The 21,344-nt window shown below is 37.5% G+C and overlaps 1 protein-coding gene across 1 annotated transcript in view; it reads right to left on the bottom strand.

The window, feature by feature from the left end:
- Window positions 1-18,969, bottom strand: part of GABRA3 (gamma-aminobutyric acid type A receptor subunit alpha3) — a 136,099-nt gene extending 117,130 nt beyond the window's left edge. The window contains exons 1-2 of the mRNA XM_065915015.1: window positions 18,830-18,969; window positions 6,307-6,428 (exon numbers count right to left, since the gene is read on the bottom strand). Coding sequence (XP_065771087.1) covers window positions 6,307-6,428; window positions 18,830-18,969 — 262 coding nt within the window. The remainder of the gene's footprint in view (window positions 1-6,306; window positions 6,429-18,829) is intronic.
- Between the last annotated feature and the right edge of the window lie 2,375 nt (window positions 18,970-21,344).

The following is a 21,344-nucleotide window of genomic DNA, read 5'->3' as shown; positions in this document are numbered from 1 at the left end:
GATGTTATGTAATAAACTGGTGTGGAAGTCAGACAATGAATTAAACCTCTGCAGTCCTGACCTTGGATATATTCCTACTATCTAGCCCCATGCCTTCTTTAACACTGGTTGGTAGCTATCTACTTCTCCATGCTAATAGGATCCCACGAAAAAAATGGTCGAGAGAAGAGGTAGAGCAGGAAGGTTCTATACTAGTAGCTAATCTGTGGTAACAGGTAGGTCTCAGATCCATTAAAAGACTATAAAAGATATTTATTTATAGAAACACAAGCTATTACAAGAGCTATTATTGTAAAGTCGAGTTTAAAGATGGATTTTCTAGGGGATCAAGATGGTGGAGTAGGAAGACCCTGAACTCAGCTCCCCTCAGATATGTATCAAAACTATAACCACATATAGAGCAACTCTCACATAGAATGACTTCAAGACTAGAAGAATGACTCTTCTACAAGCAAGGCTGTAAAGAAAGAACTATACTCAAGTCTGGTACGTAGGGAAAAGAAGCAAGTTGGTTGGGTCCTGCACCCTGAATGGGTGACCCCAAAGAGCAGGGGGAAATCACAGGCTTGAGTATTCTCCCTGGAGAGCAAGGGGTTCAAGCCACATATTAGGCACCTCAACCCTGAGGACAAACACTGGGAAAAAGAGCCCACTTAGCTGGTTTGGTAAACAGTGTGGCTTATCAGAGGACTGTAGGAAACCCAAGACTCCACTTGTGAGGAGCACAGGCAACCAACTTGCTTGCTCCCAGTTCTAGCACAGACACATCAGACTGAAAACTGAATTGCTCTCTGGCTGACCAGCCATGACTGCCCCAGCACACACCCCAGGCTGCACCAGGCTCCTGCTCCAACCCATCCTGTTCCGGCATTGCTCCTTGCTAAGGCAGAGATGGTCATTGCCTATGAACATGCACGCTTAGAGAGAACAGAGCCAGCTAAGGCGTCAGCCCTGCCTCTGGGTAAGGTAGACATTCATTGCCAGTGTGTGTGTGTATGTGCATGTGTGTGTACATATGCGGGCACCAATAGGGAACATAGCCATTTCAGTTCTTGACTCTGCCTCTGGTCTTGGCAGAGACCACCACTCCCTACACACATGTGTGTGAATACACTGGGAAAGAAGTGGAGGCAGCTCAGAAGTGGAGCTACAACACTTCCTAGCTCAACGCAGCCTCTAAGCAAGGTGCACACACTGCAGAACAAGTGGAATGAATTCAGAAGTGCAGGCTTAAGTCCTCATATCCTAGCCATACCCTCAATAAAGACAGAGACTGCTATCACATTTGGGAGAAGCCCAACTCTCTCAGAGTTCATGCTCCAGCCTCTTGAGCCCCAGCCCCACTCCCACCATTGAGCCTAGGAGAATCCCCAGTTCAAATCCAGCTCTGGCTCCAGGCACTCCAAATCCAGCCTTACCTTCCACAGAGACTGTAGCTGATAGATCACACCAAAGGAAGATGCAGCCTGTGCCCACCACATGTCCACCTTTCACACCAAAGTCACTGATCATACACAGACTACAAAGGATGCTCCCACACAAGGATACATATTCAGGGCCAGGATAGGTAACTATTTTACCTAATTTCATAAAGACAGAGAAAGTTAAACAAAACAAGATAGTGGAGTACGTTTCAAATGAAAGAATATCATAAAACCCCTGAAGAAACCCTAATGAAACAGAGATAAATAATTTATCTGATACAATTCAAACCAATAGTAATAAGAATACTAACTGAACTTGAGTGAGAATTTCAACAAAGACCAGAAATATTAAAAAGAACCAATGAGAGCTGAATAATACAATAACTGAAAGGGAAAAACACACTAGAAAGAATTAACAGCAGATTAGGTGATGCAAAAGAGAGCATAATTGACCTTGAAGGTAGAATAGTGGAAATCACCTAACCAGACCAGCAAAAAGAAAAAAAAATAATGAGGATTGCTTAAGGGATCTCTGGGACAACATTAAGCATACTAACATGTACATTATAGGGTTCTCAGAAGAAGAAGAGAGAGAGATATAAGGGTAGAAAATGTATTTAGTGAAATTATGACTGAAAATTTCTCTAATCTGAAGAGGAAATAAATATCCAGGTAAAGGATGCACAGAGTCCCAAACAAGAAGGACCCAAGACACACAAAAGACATATCATAATCAAAATGGCAAAAGTTGAATATAAAAAGAAAATTTTAAAGGCAGCAAGAGGAAAACAAAGAGTCACATACAACTGAATCTCCATAAGGTTATCAGCTAATTTTTCTGCAGAAACTTTATAAGACTAGAAGGCAGAGTTATGATATATTTAAACTTCTTAAAGAAAAACTGACATTAAAAGAAATGTTAAAAGCTATTCTTTAAGTGAGAAAAGTAAAGCTACAAGAAGTAAGAATTTACAGGAAAGAAAACCACAACACTAAAGGCAAATACATAGTAAAGATTATTGATCAACCATTTAAATAAGCTCGTATGAAGATTAAAAGCCAAAAATTGTAAAATTGAATATAATTACAAAAAAGCAGTTAAGTGAAAAATATGGAGATGTAAAATATAATATCAAAAGCAAAAAATACGGGAGGAAGTAAAAAATATAGATTTTCAGAATGTGTTTGAACTTAAATGATTTTCAGTTTAAAATATGTAGATATAAGTCAACATATATAAACTCTACCTTAACCACAAATTCAAAAAACCTATAGATTCACAAAAACTAGAAAGAAAGGAACATAAACAAACCTCTAAAGAAAATCAACAAACCACAAGAAAATAAACTAAAATTTTATTTGTATTACTTATGTAACAAATAGCATATAAGTAACCAAATAGCAATAAGTATATATATATATATATACACACAAAGTGTATATATATATATATATATATATATATATATATATACACACACACACACTTTAAATGTCAATGGACATATATATATATATATATATATATATATATATATATATACACTTTAAATGTCAATGGACTAAACGCTCCAATCAAAGACATAGTGTGGCCAACTGGACATAAAGGCAAGACCCATCTATTTGCTGCCTATAAGAGACACACTGTAGTGGTAAAGACAAATAGAGACTTAAAGGGGACACAAAATTATATTGCATGCAAATGGAGACAAAAAGAAATCTAGGGTAACAATACTAATATTAGACAAAGTAGATTTAAAGCAAAGTCTATAACAAAACACAAAGAAGGGCATAATATAATGATAAAGGTGTCACTAAAAAAGAGAATGTAATATTTGCTAACATATATTCACCTAATATAGGAGCAAGTAAATATATAAACCAAATATTAAGCGATATAAAGGGAGAAATTGACAATAATACAATAATAGTAACACCCCATTTACATCAATGGACTGATCACACAGAAAATCAATAAGGAAACAGTTGCCTTAAATGACAAATTAATCCAGCCGGACTTAGATATATACAGGACTTTCCATCTAAAAACAGCAGAATATTATTTCAATTAATGGGAACATTACTAGGATAGATCACATGCCACAAAACAAGTCTCAACAAATGTAAGAGGATAGAAACTATATCAAGAATTTTTTTTCTGACTACAATGGTATCAAATAGACCACAATAGAAATCAAATACAGGAAAAAAAAATGTGGAAAACACAAACATATAGACACTAAACAACATGCTACTCAAAAACTGATCAGTCAATAGAGAAATCAAAGAGGAAATTGGGAAGACCCAGAGGGATCGGGTAGAGAGGGAGGTGGGGGGAGGGATCGGGATGGGGAATACATGTCAATCCATGGCTGATTCATGTCAATGTATGACAAAAACCACTACAATATTGTAAAATAATTAGCCTCCAACTAATAAAAATAAATGAGAAAAAAAGAGAAAATGAGAAAATACTTTGATAAAAGTAAAAGTAAAAACAAAGCACTCCAAAATCTATGGAACACACCAAAAGCAGATCTAAGAGGGAAATTTATAGCAATACAGGCCTACCACAAGAAAGAAGAAAAAAATCAAACAATGCAACCTACAATAGAAAATAATTGTAAAAGGAAGAATAAAGCCCAAAGTCCACAAAAGGAAAGAAATAATAAAGATCGGAATGAAAATAAATTAAAGAGAGACTAAAAAGAAAAGATCAATGAAACCAAGAGCTGTTATTTTGTAAAAATAAAATTGATATGCCTTTAATTAGGCTCATTAAGAAAAATAGAGAAAGGACTCAATTGAACAAAGCTAGATATGAAAGAGTAGCAGTTGCATGTTACATCTCAAAGACACAAAAAAATCATAACAGAATACTATGAAACAGTCATATACCAAGTAGTTAGACAACTCTTAAGAAAAGCATAAATTTCTAGGAACATACAATCTTACAAGACTGAATCAGGAAGAAATTGACAATCTGAATAGACTGATCACTAGTACTGAAGTTGAATTAGTAATCAAAAACTTCCAGAAAAAATTATAAAACCTGACAGCTTCACAGGGGAATTTTGTCTGCTATCATTTTCTCCTCCTTTTTCCCCCTAATCCCATAATTTAATCAGTCACCAAATTCTTACATTCCCACAGTCACCACCTTCCTTCTGGATAACAAATCAATGTGTGGCTAGTCCTTTCTTCCTCCAATATTGCCCTGCTCCAATCTATCATTTATACCAAAGCAAGAGCCATATAGCCTTCATCGAAAATAAACAACACCCAAAAAAAGACCATAAAAATTTATCTTTAACTTTACTTAATAAGTGTATTTATTACAGTGGTATAGGTTTAGTGATTCCAACACTATTTTATGTATATTGCATAATTAAGCAAATTAGTAAGTCAATGAGGAATACTTAGACTGGAATTAGTGGTATCAGTATAAACCCATTACACATGCACATACACATATATGTCTACATTATGTCTATATGTGGTGGTTTAGTTGCTAAGTCGTGTCTGACTCTTGCGACACCATGGACTGTAGACTGCCAGGCTCTTCTGTCCATGGGATTCTCCAGGCAAGAATACTAGAGTGGGTTGCCATTTCCCCCTTTAGGGGATCTTCCCAACCCAGGAATCGAACAGGGGTCTCCTGCATTGCAGGCAGATTCTTTGCTGACTGAGCTACAAGGGAAGCTCCTCTGTGTATATGTATAAATATGCATATATACAGATGTGTGTATATATATATGTGTGTGTGTGTATATACATATACATTATTTTCTATTTTCTTAATTCTGTCCACTGAAATATCTTAGAAACAAAGAAACCCAATAGCAATGAAAATATTTGGCACATAGAAGTTGGATTTTAAATATAATTTCCCACACAGAAAGATCCCATTTCTTCTTGGAAAAAATGATTGACTGTAAGACTGAATAAGGGCGCATACAAGTTAAGTACGGAATATGGTTATGCCATAAAGCCAAAAAGTGCTCAACAATGAAAATATATCAAAAGTCAGCTTGAAGAGGCTCTCTCACTAAGCAAATATGAGAAATTATGAGCAATAATTCTAATCAATATAGGTAATAACAAATAATAATATTAATGGATTACAATTCATTGAATAAAATAAGAATCCATTTGTTCATGCTGATAGTTGCCTAATTAACTAAAGAGAAGGAAAGAGTTTTCTTATAATACTGTCATATAATAAATGTAGATGATTGGCAAAAATTGAATATGGACTATAGATTAGAAAATAGTATTATGTCAGGTTATATTTTTGAATTTATAATTTCATTATAATTTTACAAAATAACTTTTATGTTCTAAGAAAATACACACTAAAGTAATTATGGATAAAGGATTATAATATCTGCACCTAATTTTCAAATGATTCAGGAAAAATTTTAAATGTATATACATTTGCAAGCTTGCCCTTTCAATATGGCCCATGAAGTATTGTAATATGTTTACTTCCTTATGAGATCCCATCTAGTCATCAGATTTCTCCTCTTCGGAATATCAGGCTGATATGTGCTCAGGAATTTTAGAACAAAGACATATTTCCCAGCTGTTCCTGAGATACATCTGCCATCCAGGCAGGGATTGCTATTTTATTACCAGAAATGATTGTGGCCAAATGTTGTGGTTTAAGACCCTATATGCATTTACCTAAGTGAAATTCAGAACCTTCCAAAACCAGACCAGAGAGACTAACCATTGAAATGAAGGATGAGGACACTTTTCCAGTGCTTAGAGGGAAGAAACTCAACTTGATACTAACCTCATTGATCAATACACTATTAAAGGTACCTTTAGACTCTTTTTAGAAGACAATACCCAAGAAGATCTTAAAACAATAACTGACCTCCAAGCCCAGGTCGCAGCCGGTTGTCATAGCCATCCAGAAGACGATCCAAGATTCTGGTGAAGATAGTGATGTTGTCGGTGCTGTCATCAGGAATATCTGGAGCATGCTTTGGAGAGAGTCTGAGGCAGTGGAAGAAAATGAGATACAAGACAATAGTTCTTAATAGCAAATACTTACATGCCTAAACACTTTAATTCAAGAAAATATAAAAAGTCTGTTCTGTACTTCTGAAGGTGAGGGTGGGGTGTTTTGAAAGAACAGCATGTATATTATCTATGGTGAAACAGATCACCAGCCCACGTGGGATGCATGAGACAAGTGCTCGAGCCTGGTGCACTGGGAGGACCCAGAGGAATCGGGTGGAGAGGGAGGTGGGAGGGGGGATCGGGATGGGGAATACGTGTAACTCTATGGCTGATTCATGTCAATGTATGACAAAACCCACTGAAATGTTGTGAAGTAATTAGCCTCCAACTAATAAAAAAAAATTAAAAAAAAAAAGAAAATATCAATCAGTAGATTTGGCCAGTTAAATGGCTTTGAACCTCTCAAACCAGCAAGTACTTTGGCATGAGCTTTAGCAAACATATGGTCCATCCCTAACCCAGTGGTAAAGAAAAACCAGTAGAAATCTTAGACAGGATGTCTGTGGGAATAATACCTGGCATAAAGTTCATTTATCAAAATTTATTTCATGAACAAGAGGGCCCCAAAACAAAGACGGTAGGTCTTGGTTTTACTCATTCTTACTTTGGATCCAGAAGGTGGCCATTAATAGATATATAATAACTATTCCTAGCATCTAGTTAATCAGAACAATAAAAGACATAGCATAACAGTTGAGAGGAATCTTGAGAGGCAGTCAATATGTCTTCTTTAGAGAGAAAAATCTACAGAATAGTATGTATGCATGTGTTACTTGTTCAGTCATGTTCGACTTTTTTGTGATCACATGGACTGTAGCACCCCAGGCTCCTCTGTTCATGGAATTCTCCAGGCAAGAATACTGGAGTGGGTTGCCATTTCCTACTCCAGGGTATCTTCCCAACCCAGGGATCAAACCTGGGTCTCCCGCATTGCAGGTATACTCTTTAACATCTGAACCACTAGGGAAGCACATGGAATAGTAGGAACATCTAAACTGAATAGTTCTCACTCTACACTGCCAGCTAGCTGTTAAACTGTCAAAAGCCATTTTGAACACCAATTTCCTTAATTCATAAACCTAATTCAATTCATGTAATCATTCAATGCATCTTTAACGAGCATCAACTATGTGTCTATAGAAAAAAGCAGAGCAGGAAAAAAGAAGGTAAAATAAGGCAAGTAATCTCTCCCTTGCTTACAGGTGTGCTGAGAGAATCAAATGATAAAAAATAGATACACGTGGAATGAAAAGGGGAATTAGGTTTAACTAGACTGGAGACAAGAATTTGAATTTATTAGTTGAGTGACCATAAGCAAGTCACATAACACTTCTTGTAACAGCTTTCTCATTTTGAAAATTAAAATAACTTCACAGATATGTTGTATTAATATTAAATAATATATTAAAATTTCCAGATTTGATGTTTAATATCTAAATGTATTCAAAATTTGTTTTGTCTTCTTTAAGATAGTAGTTTATGCACTCAAATACACTGAAGTGAAGTGAAGTCACTCAGTCATCTCCAACCCTTTGCGACCCCATGGACTCAAATACATTATTCAAATGTAAATAATGACAAAATATAAGCACCCTCATCTGTCAAAGCCATAAGGAAAGCTTTGGCCAAGAGGCACTGGAAACAAGTGAGACTAGAGATGATTGGCTGTTTTAGTGAAAAGAGTACCAGAAGTGATACCAGACACATAAAAGAAGGAAACTATAGTGCAGAGCTAACAAACTGACATCAATATGTTGAGGAGATAAATACAGACATCCTGTCAGGTCTCAGCTCACATCTGGCTTAATCTCCAATATTCTGAATTTATCTTGCATGGGCTGTAGGGAGAGAGGCTGTGGGAGGTTAATTGATTTTGTGAAAACCTCTTTCTCATTTTCCCTTGACTCTCACTGCGGGGAATCTTGACCCTGGTTAGCCTAATTTGATTCCTGGGAAACAGGTCTAGGAATTGAATGAAAAGCCATTTTTTTGATTACTGGAGGGGGATAAAAAGCAGAATCATCAGAGAGTCATAGACAAGCTATAAAGGGCTTCAGAGATTACCTACTCCAGGTGGATCTATATATGGGAATTGTAAAGCCCCTGAACATAATTTTTAATTTCGGTTCAGAATTCTTGAATATAAGCCCATATACTGTGCTACCTCTTTTACTGAAATAATAAGTTCCTTGACGATGCATTTCTACCCCCTGCTGACTCTGTTTTGATTTGTTAGCAGCATTAGTCACTAATAACTTTTAAACTTTTAAGTCAAAAATCAATGCTTAATGTCATTCCAAAAACAATTTTCAATAGATTGCTCTATGATTTTGATTACTTGACTTGATTACTAATAAAATTTTCTCCCAATGTGCTCTAAATTATTGCATGGGCAGCTGGAAGCTGGTTTAATTTAGAACCCAAGTTAGAACTCTCTCTTTTTCAATAACTGAACTGCAACAAGCTGAAGCTGCTATAGTTTGTACCCATTCAAAATAGTTTGGAGGAACAACAAAGCATTATGGTATGTCAGGATTATGGAGGACTTTAGAGATCATGTATGTATTTGCCTTCACTTTACAGATGGATGGCCTGAGACACCAACAAAAGAAAGGGATTGTTTAAAGCCATATGCATATTACGTTGATGAGACTGATGCAATAACCATGCTTGCTTTGCCTTCTATCTATCATTACTGGCTGGACAAAATATATTAATAATGCATCATTAAAAAAGAAAATGATGTTACTAATACATTATCTATATTATCTATACATTATCTAATACATTATCTATAGGTTAGGCAAGTTTAGTCATTTATCAAGTCCTAAAAATGGAAAAGTGGTAAATACAAAGAACTAGGGTCAGATGAACAGAGTTTTAGTTCTGACTCCCACTACCCGATCATGTGAACTATTTCCTTGCATGCAAAATAGGAATAGGTCCCCAATTTATAATGTTTTTGGAAGAAATAAGTAAAGAAGATAATAAACATAAAATTACTTTGTAAATGGTAAAACTCAACATACATTGAGAATGATCATTCATTTTTCCCCAAACTCCTGAAAATGTAATGCTGCTGCTGCTAAGTTGCTTCAGTTGTGTCTGATTCTGTGCGACCCCATAGACGGCAGCCCACCAGGCTCCCCCCTCCCTGGGATTCTCCAGGCAAGAACACTGGAGTGGGTTGCCATTTCCTTCTCCAATGCATGAAAGTGAAAAGTGAAAAGTGAAAGTGAAGTCACTCAGTCGTGTCCAACTCTTCACGACCCCATGGACTGCAGCCTATCAGGCTCCTCCGTCCATGGGATTTTCCAGGCAAGAACACTGGAGTGGGTTGCCATTGCCTTCTCCAGACACCTGTGAAAGACATGCACTTTTATGCTATGGGAAAAGTTTAGCTCACTGAGCGATTAAGTTCAGGATAAGTAAATAATATCAGTTCAACCACATTGAGGAAGCACCTTGATGTGCTTATGTCAGGGGGAAGCAGAAGAGTCACAGATGTGGAGCTGCTGATGCAGTTCATCAAACAACCCAAAGACAGGAGAAATTTACTTCATTAAAAGGTTGGCATCTTTTTCTAATACTGTATATCTCCTGGGGGAGAACAGATTTTAAAGATAAAAAAAATTCAAACTAACTACGCAGAAAGTAATATTAACAAGATATATTCATAATATATAAATAAATATAATATGTATATTGGATTCTATAATATATAAGGAACTCATACAACTCAATAGCAAAAGGAAAAAAAATCCAATTACAAAATCGTCAAAGAAACTGAGTAGGCATTTTTCCAAAGAAGACACAAACAAATGGCCAACAATTATTGTTGTTCAACATCACTAATCATCAGATAAAAGCAAATCAAAACCACAATAAAATATCAACTCACCTTTTAGAATGACTTTTTATCAAAAAGACAAGAGATAACAAATGTTGGCAAGGATGTGAAGAAATGGGAACTTTCATGCACTGCTGGTGAGAATGTAAATTGCTACAGCTATTATTGTCCAACTCAGTGGACAATGAGGATTAACTCTCCTAGTTCAGTTCAGTTGCTCAGCCATGTCCAACTCTTTGCGACCCCATGGACTGCAGCACACCACACTTCCCTGTCCTTCACCATCTCCCAGAACTTGCTCAAACTCATGTCCATTGAGTCAGTGATGCCATCCAACCATCTCATCCTCTGTCATCCCCTTCTCCTCCTGACTTCAATCTTTCCCAGCATCAGGGTCTTTTCCAGTGAGTCAGTTCTTCACATCAGGTGGCCAAAGTATTGGAGTTTCAGCTTCAGCATCAGTTCTTCCAATGAATGTTCAGGACTGATTTCCTTTAGGATTGACTGGCTGGATCTCCTTGCTGTCCAAGGAACTCTCAAGAGTCTTCTCCAACACCACAAAGCATCAATTCTTCAGTGCTCAGTTTTCTTTATAGTTCAACTCTCACATCCATACATGACCACTGGAAAAACCACAGCTTTGACTAGACGGACCTTTGTTGGCAAAATAATGTCTCTGCTTTTTAATACGCTGTCTAGGTTGATCATAACTTGTCTTCCAAGGAGCAAGGACCTTTTACTTTCATGGCTGCAGTCACCATCTGCAGTGATTTTGGAGCCCCCAAAATAAAGTCTGTCACTGTTTCCTTTGTTTCCACATCTATTTTCCATGAAGTGAGGGGACCAGATGCCATGATCTTAGTTTTCTGAATGTTGAGTTTTAAGCCACCTTTTTCACTGTGTGATATCATTTCTATGTGGAACTAAAAAAAAATTAACTTGTGCAAATAGACATTAGAATGGTGGATACCAAAGATTGGGGGGTGGTAAGGAACTGGGGAGATGTCATTTAAGGCTACAAACTTACAAGTAGTAGATAAGTTCTGGGGGTGTGAGATACAACACAGTGACTATAGTCAACAATATTATATTATAAACTTCAAAGTTACTAAGAAACTATGTGACATGATAGAGACATTAGCTAACTCTACTATATCATATTGCAATATATATAAATGTATCAAAATATAACACTTTACACCTTAAACTTACACAATGCTATTAATATGTGTCAATTATATCTCAATTTTTTTAAAAAGTATGTTTTAAAAATTCCTGTTCAGATCATGTGGTTGTCTGTGAATCTGCATTCCATTCGCCATATACGTTTTTTTTCATTTATTTTTATTAGTTGGAGGCTAATTACTTTACAATATTGTAGTGGTTTTTGCCATACATTGACATGAATAAGCCATGGATTTACATGTGTTCCCCATCCCAATCGCCCCTCCCGCCTCCCTCCCTATCCCATCCCTCCCATATAATTTTACAGCTGCAAATTCTAGTACTTTTTCTGACCAGAAACGATAGCCATATCAGATTATTTACCATTTCCCCATACCCCTCATGTTTTTATTTCCCAGGTCCAGTCATTCTGATAAGTGGAAGGGTCAAGCTAAAAATTCAGCACTAGGGATACCAGCTATATATTCGGAACTCAGTAACATACATTCTAATATTTTTACAGAAGCCACTTAAGAAAAAAGAATAAATGTATTTTTGGCTAGAATATGCACAATCCATCTCAGACAGCTGTCCTTTTCTTAAATGGCACCCATAGATTTGTTCTGAAACTAAACAAGTATTATTTTAAGACACACACATTCACTATGTACTCTGCCTGTTCACACTCTTTGCTGAATTAAAGTAAAATTAAAACCAAGTCCTTCCTACCTTTTTAGTAACTAAAAGCCACGGCTTCACAGAAACACACAGGAAGATCTGACTACTGTATGTTCTGAGATCTGACTACTGTATGTTCTGAATGATTAAATACCAAGGTACCATACCTTAGAGATATGATTTCATATGTGAATGTAAGCAGACATACCTCAACACAAAATGGGTTGTATTCTAAATTTGCAAAGAAATAAAGGTCCATTCTTCCTTTGAAATGATGCCATAAAAGGTAGTTAGTCTTTCAGGCAAGGCTACACAAGTCCTTATTTCTCATAATTTGTCTGAATGATTGTAATTGTCAATGCACGAGCACTATTTTAGCAACATTTCTCATTAAACAGACTTTCATAGGCCAGCCTGAGAACCATTTATAACACTGCCTATGTGGAGAAAAGAATTAAGATACAAATGAAGGGAAACTACAGTACTAGGAATATTCTCTTCTCCACTATTATTATTTACTCTCTATCCCACATCCATGGCCACGACCAAAGCAATGAGCTTGTCATGAGCTCAAATCTCTCAGTCAACCCCAGTGGCTAGAATCCTTGGAGTGGAGAGTCCTGAGAGTCATCATCTTAACCAAGAGATCACATTTTACCATCAGTAATACTGAGACACCGTTGCCTCCTGACATGATACAATAGGAAGTCAGAGCATCATTTACCAAGTATTCTTGACCCTGGCTTCAAATGTCCAGCTCTGTCCTGTGTTACAAATTCTATGTTTCTACTTCAAAATGGAAAATGATACTTCTTATTTCTCTAAGTCCTATAAGAAAATTACACTTGCCCCATTGTAGCACTGGCCAGGCAGTCATGTGGCTGAGATATTAAATATTCAGAGGGTGGGGGGGTACTATACCTAAGTAAATGTTCATGTACACAAAATATATGGACATGTTCCTAATTTTTACTTAAAGGTGACCAAACACATGAAAAGCAATACATTGTAGCAATTAATAGCATGTACTCTGAAGCCAGACTGGGTTTCTGTTCTGGCTCTGCCACTTTTAAACTGTGTGAGCTTTGGCAAGTTACTTGACTTCTATTTTATCTCTGAAACAGGAATAATAGCAGCACCTAGTTAGCAGATCTGTTATAAGGATTATATGAATTAACATATGTAAAGCACTTAGAATAGTGCTTGGCACATAGTAAGAGTTATTTAAGTATAAGCTCTAAAGTAACATGATAGAATATGAAAACTAAAAATAAAGTATTGAACTAAGTTTCAAAAAATCTAGAGAGCAAAGGAGAGTACCAAGTTTTAAGCAATGTCTGGAAAACTGTATCATGTGAGGAGACAAGTTGAAAGTGATGAGAGTTATCCTGTAGACAAGAAAGCATGGAGTAGCTCTGAGAGGAAGGAAGTGTGAAATAGGAAGGAAGTGTCACAGGAGCCTAAAACAGGTAGGCATTAGAGGAAGGTGGATTTATAGATGGTTCAATATAGGAAGCACTTTCCCATCCCTAGACCTATATGCCCATGGTAGTAATGCAGTTTACTACTGGATCATAAAGCATAATGCAAGAAGGATTCTTGGAGGATTCTTGGTCAGGATAAGAGCTTAGGACTTAAGGCTTCTCAGGTCCCACATCTGGCTCTTAAATTTTAAGATTTGGAGATTGAATGGTAAGAGTATTAATGTATCGATTCCATAATAGAGATTATATACACACAGAAGAGACTGGACTTTACATACTTGCACTTCAATCAAAATTAGCTTGAGACATACCCACTCAACATATGCCCTACATTTTCACATTTTTCACTGAGTTAAAGTAAAATAAAAACCAAATCCTTCATGTTTGTCTTAGTAACTTAGTATTTATTGGGTTGGCCAAAAAGTTCATTTGGGATTTTTTGTAAGATGATATGGAAAAACCCAAACGAACTTTTTGGCCAACCCAATACATGTGTAGCCACAGGTGCCAGTTTATTCTGAGGTTAAGAGAACCAAGAAAATATATTTCATGATGAAAGCAGACACTTAGGAGAACCTTTGGAACAGTGGCACCAAGTCAGGCTATGAATATGACAAGGAGATAATTAATTCAACCATTTCCTCTTAAATTCACAATATCTGCCCACCACTGCCACTACTATGGAATCTTGATGCAGAAAAAGTGGTGATTTGGTGTCATGTAAGGCCTTGTTCTCTTGCCTGGAAAACCCCATGGACGGAGAAGCCTGGTAGGCTGCAGTCCATGGGGCTGCGAAGAGTCGGACACGACTGAGTGACTTCGCTTTCACTTTTCACTTTTATGCATTGGAGAAGGAAATGGCAACCCACTCCAGTGTTCTTGCCTGGAGAATCCCAGGGATGGGGTCACACAGAGTCAGACACGACTGAAGTGACTTAGCAAGGCCTTGTGCCCAGTGTCTATCATTCCTTCTTCCAGATATATTATATACTCGTGTTCAACCTGTTCACTTTCTTTTTTTTTTTTTTTTTTTTAATATTAGTTTATTAGTTGGAGGCCAATCACTTTACAACATTTCAGTGGGTTTTGTCATACATTGACATGAATCAGCCATATAGTTACACGTATTCCCCATCCCGATCCCCCCTCCCACCTCCCTCCGCACCCGACTCCTCAGGGTCCTCCCAGTGCACCAGGCCCGAGCACCTGACTCATGTATCCCACCTGGGTGTTCGCTTTCTTATAAGGATAACTTATGTGAACTATATCAGCAGGGCTGCCACAGTCTCTGGCTTCAGGTAGGCAGAAGACCAGAGGGAAGAAGAAGGGGAAAGTGTGGCTATGTAATCTCTTAGCTCTCTCTCTGTGAAAGCTCCTCCACTAAAGATCTCTGCACTCTTAAAAAGACTTGTTTTATATGACATACCTGCTGCTGGCCTTAGGTTCTTGTTCTAGTCCTTGGAGTGTACCTATACCCAGATCATACCTTTACAATTAGTCCCTTTGCAAACATACTCTCCTCAAATAGTCTTAATTGAAATTCCCCATCTGTTTTCTTTGGGATCCTGACTGACACACATCTCAGGTTTCAAAAAATTACAGTCAGACCAGGATAGTTGTTGTTCAGTCATGTCTGACTCTTCGTGATTCTATGGACTGCAGCACACCGGGCTTCCCTGTCCTTCACTATCTCCCAGAGCTTGCTCAAACTCATGTCCATTGAGTCAGTGATGCCATCCAACCATCTGTCGCTCCCTTCTCCTCCTGCTTTCAATCTTTCCCAGCATCAGGGTCTTTTCCAAGGAGTCAGTTCTTCACATCAGGTGGCCAAAGTATTGGAGCTTCAGCATCAGCCCTTCCAATGAATATTCAGGGTTGATTTCCTTAAGGATTCACTGGTTTGATCTCTTTGCTGTCCAAGGGACTCCCAAGAGCCTTCTCCAGCACCACAGTTCAAAGGCATAAATTCTTTGGTGCTCAACCTTTTTTATTGTCCAGCTCTCACATCCATACATGACTACTGGAAAAACCACAGCTTTGACTATACGGACCTTTGTCGGCAGAGTAATGTCTCTGCTTTTTAACCTACTATCTAGGTTTGTCATTTCTTTTCTTCCAAAGAGCAAGGACCTTTTAATTTCATGGCAACAGTCACTGTTCAGAGTGATTTTGGAACCCCAAAAAACAAAGTCTGTCACTGCTTCCATTGTTTCCCCTTCTATTTGCCATGACGTGATGGGACCAGATGCCATAATCTTCATTTTTTGAATGTTGAGTTTTAAGCCAGTTTTTTCACTCTCCTCTTTCACCTTCATCAAAAGGCTCTTTAATTCCTCTTTGCTTTCTGTCATTAGAGTGGTGTCATCTGCATTTCTGAGGTTATTGATATTTCCCCCTGCAATCTCGATATACAGACTGGGATAGAAGATCCATTTGGCACTTACTTGCTACTTAGCTTGACCCATCATTAAGTTGCTTATATTCAACAATTTTGACCCAGAGTAATGATATTTTCATAATGGTCCAACCTAACACTTTTCACACATACAGTTCTCAGTTGTTAATGGTCAAAATACTGAGCCAGGAAACAGGAGTGTAAGAAATATATTACAGGAAGCTGAAATTGTTCCTTGCAGCTTTTCTTTAAAAATATGGGACTAGGAATCAGAGAGTGGCGTTTTAGACCTATCTCTACTATTAATTTTCTGTAAATTCTTAGAAAAGTAAATGTCCTTTGTTGGAAGCCAATTTTGTCATGCACAGAATAATGGGTTTTCCCATGTCTGCTATTCTAAAATTTCTGAACCCAATATTCCTAACTATACTGTAAGCTCTTTGAAAACATCGACTGTGTCCCCAGAGTATTGTCCAAACATTCCTTGCATCAGAATCATGTAGGCACTTGATAGAAATGCAGATTTTTAGGTACTACCCCCAAGTTACTAAATCAAATTCTCCAAGTGTGCAACCTGTTTCCTTGCTTAAGCCTACAGAGAGCCATTGCATTTAGAACATGATTTAAACAAAGTATTGGTTAATAAACCACTGTTGATTTTTGAAGCTGCTTGAGTAGCCAACCACGCGATTTAATTGAATAATCCACTAAAGGTGGATAAAATAATGCAGCAAATGGATTTTATTCAACACACAGAAACATCGTTAAGAATGTATGAAAACAAGCAAACAAAAAGTAGCAGCTGTTAAGTATCAGAGCTACCAGCATATACATTATTTTTTCTCTTTTTTTTTTTCATTTATTTTTATTAGTTGGAGGCTAATTACTTTACAATATGGTAGTGGTTTTTGCCATACATTTACATGAATCAGCCATGGATTTACATGTGTTCCCATCCTGAACCCCCCTCCCACCTCTCTCCCCATCCCATCCCTCCAGCATATACATTTTAATGTTGTATTGGTTTCTATATTTACAGCAAATGCAAATATAATGCCAATACTAATATTCAGAGCCAGACTTTTAGTAGTTTTATCTCCTCCAAAGCATGAATTGTATTGGACATGGAAGAAAGTAAAGTCCCCCCAAAAGTTTTTAATATCTCTGTATTAAATACAAGCACTTGTCTCTGCTTTTCCAAGCAGGATGTCCTGGCATTCTCTTTAATATAGTTTTCAAAAGGCTCAATCATCTGGCTTGCAAAGCACCAACAGGATATAAGCAAATCAATATAAACAGGAGAGGTGACAACTAACACTGACGATGGAGACATAAAAAGAAAACAGCAGATCTAGAATAAACATAATGAATGCTCTTTATGATGGTCAGAAAGTCACCATGAAGAAGGACTATTCTGTTCAAAATCCTTCTTTAGTATTATTAGATAACATGTAATATATCTTTTAGATAACGTTATTCCCAGAGTTAAAATTAAAAAGCCTTTAACATTTGAAGAGGTAAGATTCATTTATTTAGAACTTCCATCTTATTTAGAATATCTATCATGCCCAATGAAATCAGATACATGAGAAGTTAATAAGATAGAATTAGTCCTTTTTTTTTCTTCTACACTAGAATAAAGAGTAAAAAGGGCCTTGTGGGTTAAGTTTCTAAGGACATATTTGTCTAGTTCTATAGCCCTCAGCCCCAGAGATTATCGTTGAAAATGCTGATAGAAGATGGAAAGACTTAGAGTACACTAAGATAATTGAATACTACTCAGCCATAACAGCAATGAATGTCACTTAAACTGAGGTGAATGAACCTAGAGCCTGCTATGCAAACTGAAGTAAGTCAGAAAGTGAAAAATAAATATTGTATACTAATGCATATATATGGAATCTGGAAAAATGGCCCAGATGAACCTATTTGCAAAGCAGAAATAGAGACACAGACATAGAGAATGGACTTGTGGACACAGGTGGTGAAGGGGAGGCTGGGATAAATTGGGAGATTGGGATTGGCACATATAATACTACCACGCGGCAAGGAGATAGCAAGTGGGAACCTGCTGTAACACAGCAAGCTCAGTTCAGTGACTGTGATGACCTGGAGGGGTGGGATGTGGGGGGAGTGGGAGGGAGATTCAAAAGGGTGAGGAGATATATATATACACACACACACACCCACACACACACACTTATGGCTGATTCATGTTGTTGTATGCAGAAACCAACACAACACTGTAAAGCAATTATACTGCAATAAAGAATTAAAAAAAAAAAAAAAGAGGTGGTATGTATACACAGTGGAATATTACTAAGCCATAAAAGAACAAAATATTGTCACTTGCAGCAATGTGAATGGATCTAGAGAATATCATACTAAGTACAATAAGTTAGAGAAAGACAAATATTATGTATCACTTATAAGTGGAATCTGAAAAATAAAATGAATCTCTATACACAAGAGAAACAAACTCGCACAGACAGAAAACAAACTGAAGGCTACCAAAGGGGAAAGGGATAGGGGAGGTATAAAAGACCACTGGATTAACAGGTACACAGTGACAAGAATTTATTGGTATATCACAGGGAACAATATTCAATATCTTGTAACAATCTATAATAGAAAATAATCTGAAAAAAAGAATATTTATATAACTGAATCACTTTGCTCTATACCTAAAACTAACACAATATGGTAACTCAACCATACTTAAACTAAAAAAAAAAAAAAAACTTTGACCAAAGTCAATAATTTATCACAGTCTTCTTTTGTTCTGGGAGTTAAGGACACTTACCCGCCAATATCCTGCTTCACAAAGTCTCCAGGTTCTTGTCGCCTTGATTCCACTTGGCCAGTTGTTCCAGGGAGAATATTAATCAGGAAGAGAAGCCCAAGGCCAGCCATGTAGAACTGACTCATTTGTGTGATTATCATCTTCTTAGGCACCAACTTGGAGAGATCTGTGAGTTCCATATTCAGAGGAGGAGGAAAGGAATAGAAGACAAAGGGAAGGAGAAAGAAGAGATGAAAAAAAGATTTTATTCAACTCAGAGCCATTTAATTTTCATAATATACAGTTACTAAATGCTTACTGTGACAGGTCTCCTCCAATTCACCAACACCACCAAAATTCACTCCTGGCATACCTTTCTTTTGATTATACCAGAGCCCATCCAATAGAAGGTAGTGTAAAGACTGCTCAACATCACTCATTATCAGAGAAATGCAAATCAAAACCACAATGAGGTACCATTTCACGCCAGTCAGGATGGCTGCTATCCAAAAGTCTACAAGTAATAAATGCTGGAGAGGGTGTGGAGAAAAGGGAACCCTCTTACACTGTTGGTGGGAATGCAAACTAGTACAGCCACCATGGAGAACAGTGTGGAGATTCCTTAAAAACTGGAAACAGAACTGCCATATGACCCAGCAATCCCACTCCTGGGCATACACACCAAGGAAACCAGATCTGAAAGAGACACGTGCACCCCAGTGTTCATCACAGCACTGTTTATAATAGTCAGGACATGGAAGCAACCTAGATGCCCATCAGCAGACGAATGGATAAGAAAGCTGTGGTACATATACACAATGGAATATTACTCAGCCATTAAAAAGGATTCATTTGAATCAGTTCTAATGAGATGGATGAAACTGGAGCCCATTATACAGAGTGAAGTAAGCCAGAAAGATAAACACCAAAACAGTATACTAACACATATATATGGAATTTAAAAAGATGTTAAGGATAACCCTATATGCAAAACAGAAAAAGAGACACAGATGTATAGAACAGACTTTTGGACTCTGTGGGAGAAGGTGAGGGTGGGATGTTCTGAGAGAATAGCATTGAAACAAGTATACTATCAAGGGTGAAACAGATCACCAGCCCAGGTTGGATGCATGAGACAAGTGCTCAGGGCTGGTGCACTGGGAAGACCCAGAGGGATGGGATGGGGAGCGAGGTAGGAGGGGGGATCGGGATGGGGAATACATGTAAATCCATGGCTGATTCATGTCAATGTATGGCAAAAAACACTACAATATTGTAAAGTAATTAGCCTCCAACTAATGAAAATAAATGAAAAAAAAAAAGGAAAAAAAAAAGACTCTGAATCAGTAATCAGAAGTCTTAGACTACAATTTCATCTTTTTCCCTGTCTTCCTCTGACTAGGTGAGTCACAGAACTTCCCTCAGCCTCAGTTACCTCTTATAATCCAAGATCCTAAAATAATCTCTCATCTTCACTTTATTTCCCTCCAATCATGTTTGATTTCTTACTATCACAAATGTCTTTTCATGAGTATTTGTGTAATATTGTAGAAAATCTTAGGATATTAAGACCTGGAATCTCTTTATAGAATTTTTGGGATTGACTCTCATCTTGATATGGTTAGACGGTTTTTGAAAATATCAAAAGGCCTGGAGTAGAGGGACTGTTCCCTCCTCTGAATCAGATTGAGAAACTGCTGAATGATGAGACATGATGTTTTCCCATAAAGCGATATTTGAGGGCACAGCCAGTCCAAAATAGGGCCACAACATAAAGAATAAATCCAAGCCTAGTCTCCTGGTACAGAAGTCCCTCCATGGTCAGCAGACTATACTGATTATGTGATTTAGAGTTGTCTATATGCAAGGCTGGTTTATGAACTCTGGCTTGGTGGAGGTTTACCCAGGACATGGGGTTAAGAAAACAGTGTAGAGGCACTTGCTTGTACCCTTATGGCCTTTTAGAATCTGAGACATTGACCACCTGAAGAAGACCTAATCCTGACCCAGCACCATACTATTTTTTTCATACTCATAGAGGTGGTTTAATTTTCAGAAGGTATAGAGGATATGGAACATTTTTCCCAAGGAAAGCTTATACAAGAGACTAATATGTGAAACAGATACATGCTGAAGAACTATTCTGACTGATGAGAAGATGAAGAAAAAAAGTCTTTCTAAATTGATCCTTCCCCTCCTTGCCCCAAAGCAGCCACTAGGTTCTATATTGGGACTTCCCTGGTGGCTCAGCTGGTAAAGAAGCTTCTTGCAATGCAGGAGACCTGAGCTCGAACCCTAGGTTGGGAAGATCCCCTGGAGAAGGGATCAGGTACCCACTCCAGTATTCTGGCCAGGAGAATTCCATGGACAGAGGAGCCTGACAGGCTACAGTCCATGGGATCACAAAGAGTGAGACATGACTGAGCAACTTTCACTCACTCACTCAGGTTCTGCCTTAGACTGTCTTCTTAAATCTGGTACAGGCATAGAATACTATGATATGCAAGACAGATTTCTGACATGGGAAAATGTCCAC

The sequence above is a fragment of the Muntiacus reevesi genome, chromosome X (genome assembly GCF_963930625.1).
Source record: "Muntiacus reevesi chromosome X, mMunRee1.1, whole genome shotgun sequence".
NCBI lineage: Eukaryota > Metazoa > Chordata > Mammalia > Artiodactyla > Cervidae > Muntiacus > Muntiacus reevesi.
Note: the sequence above shows the minus strand (reverse complement) of the source record. Positions and strands in the feature narration are given on the sequence as shown.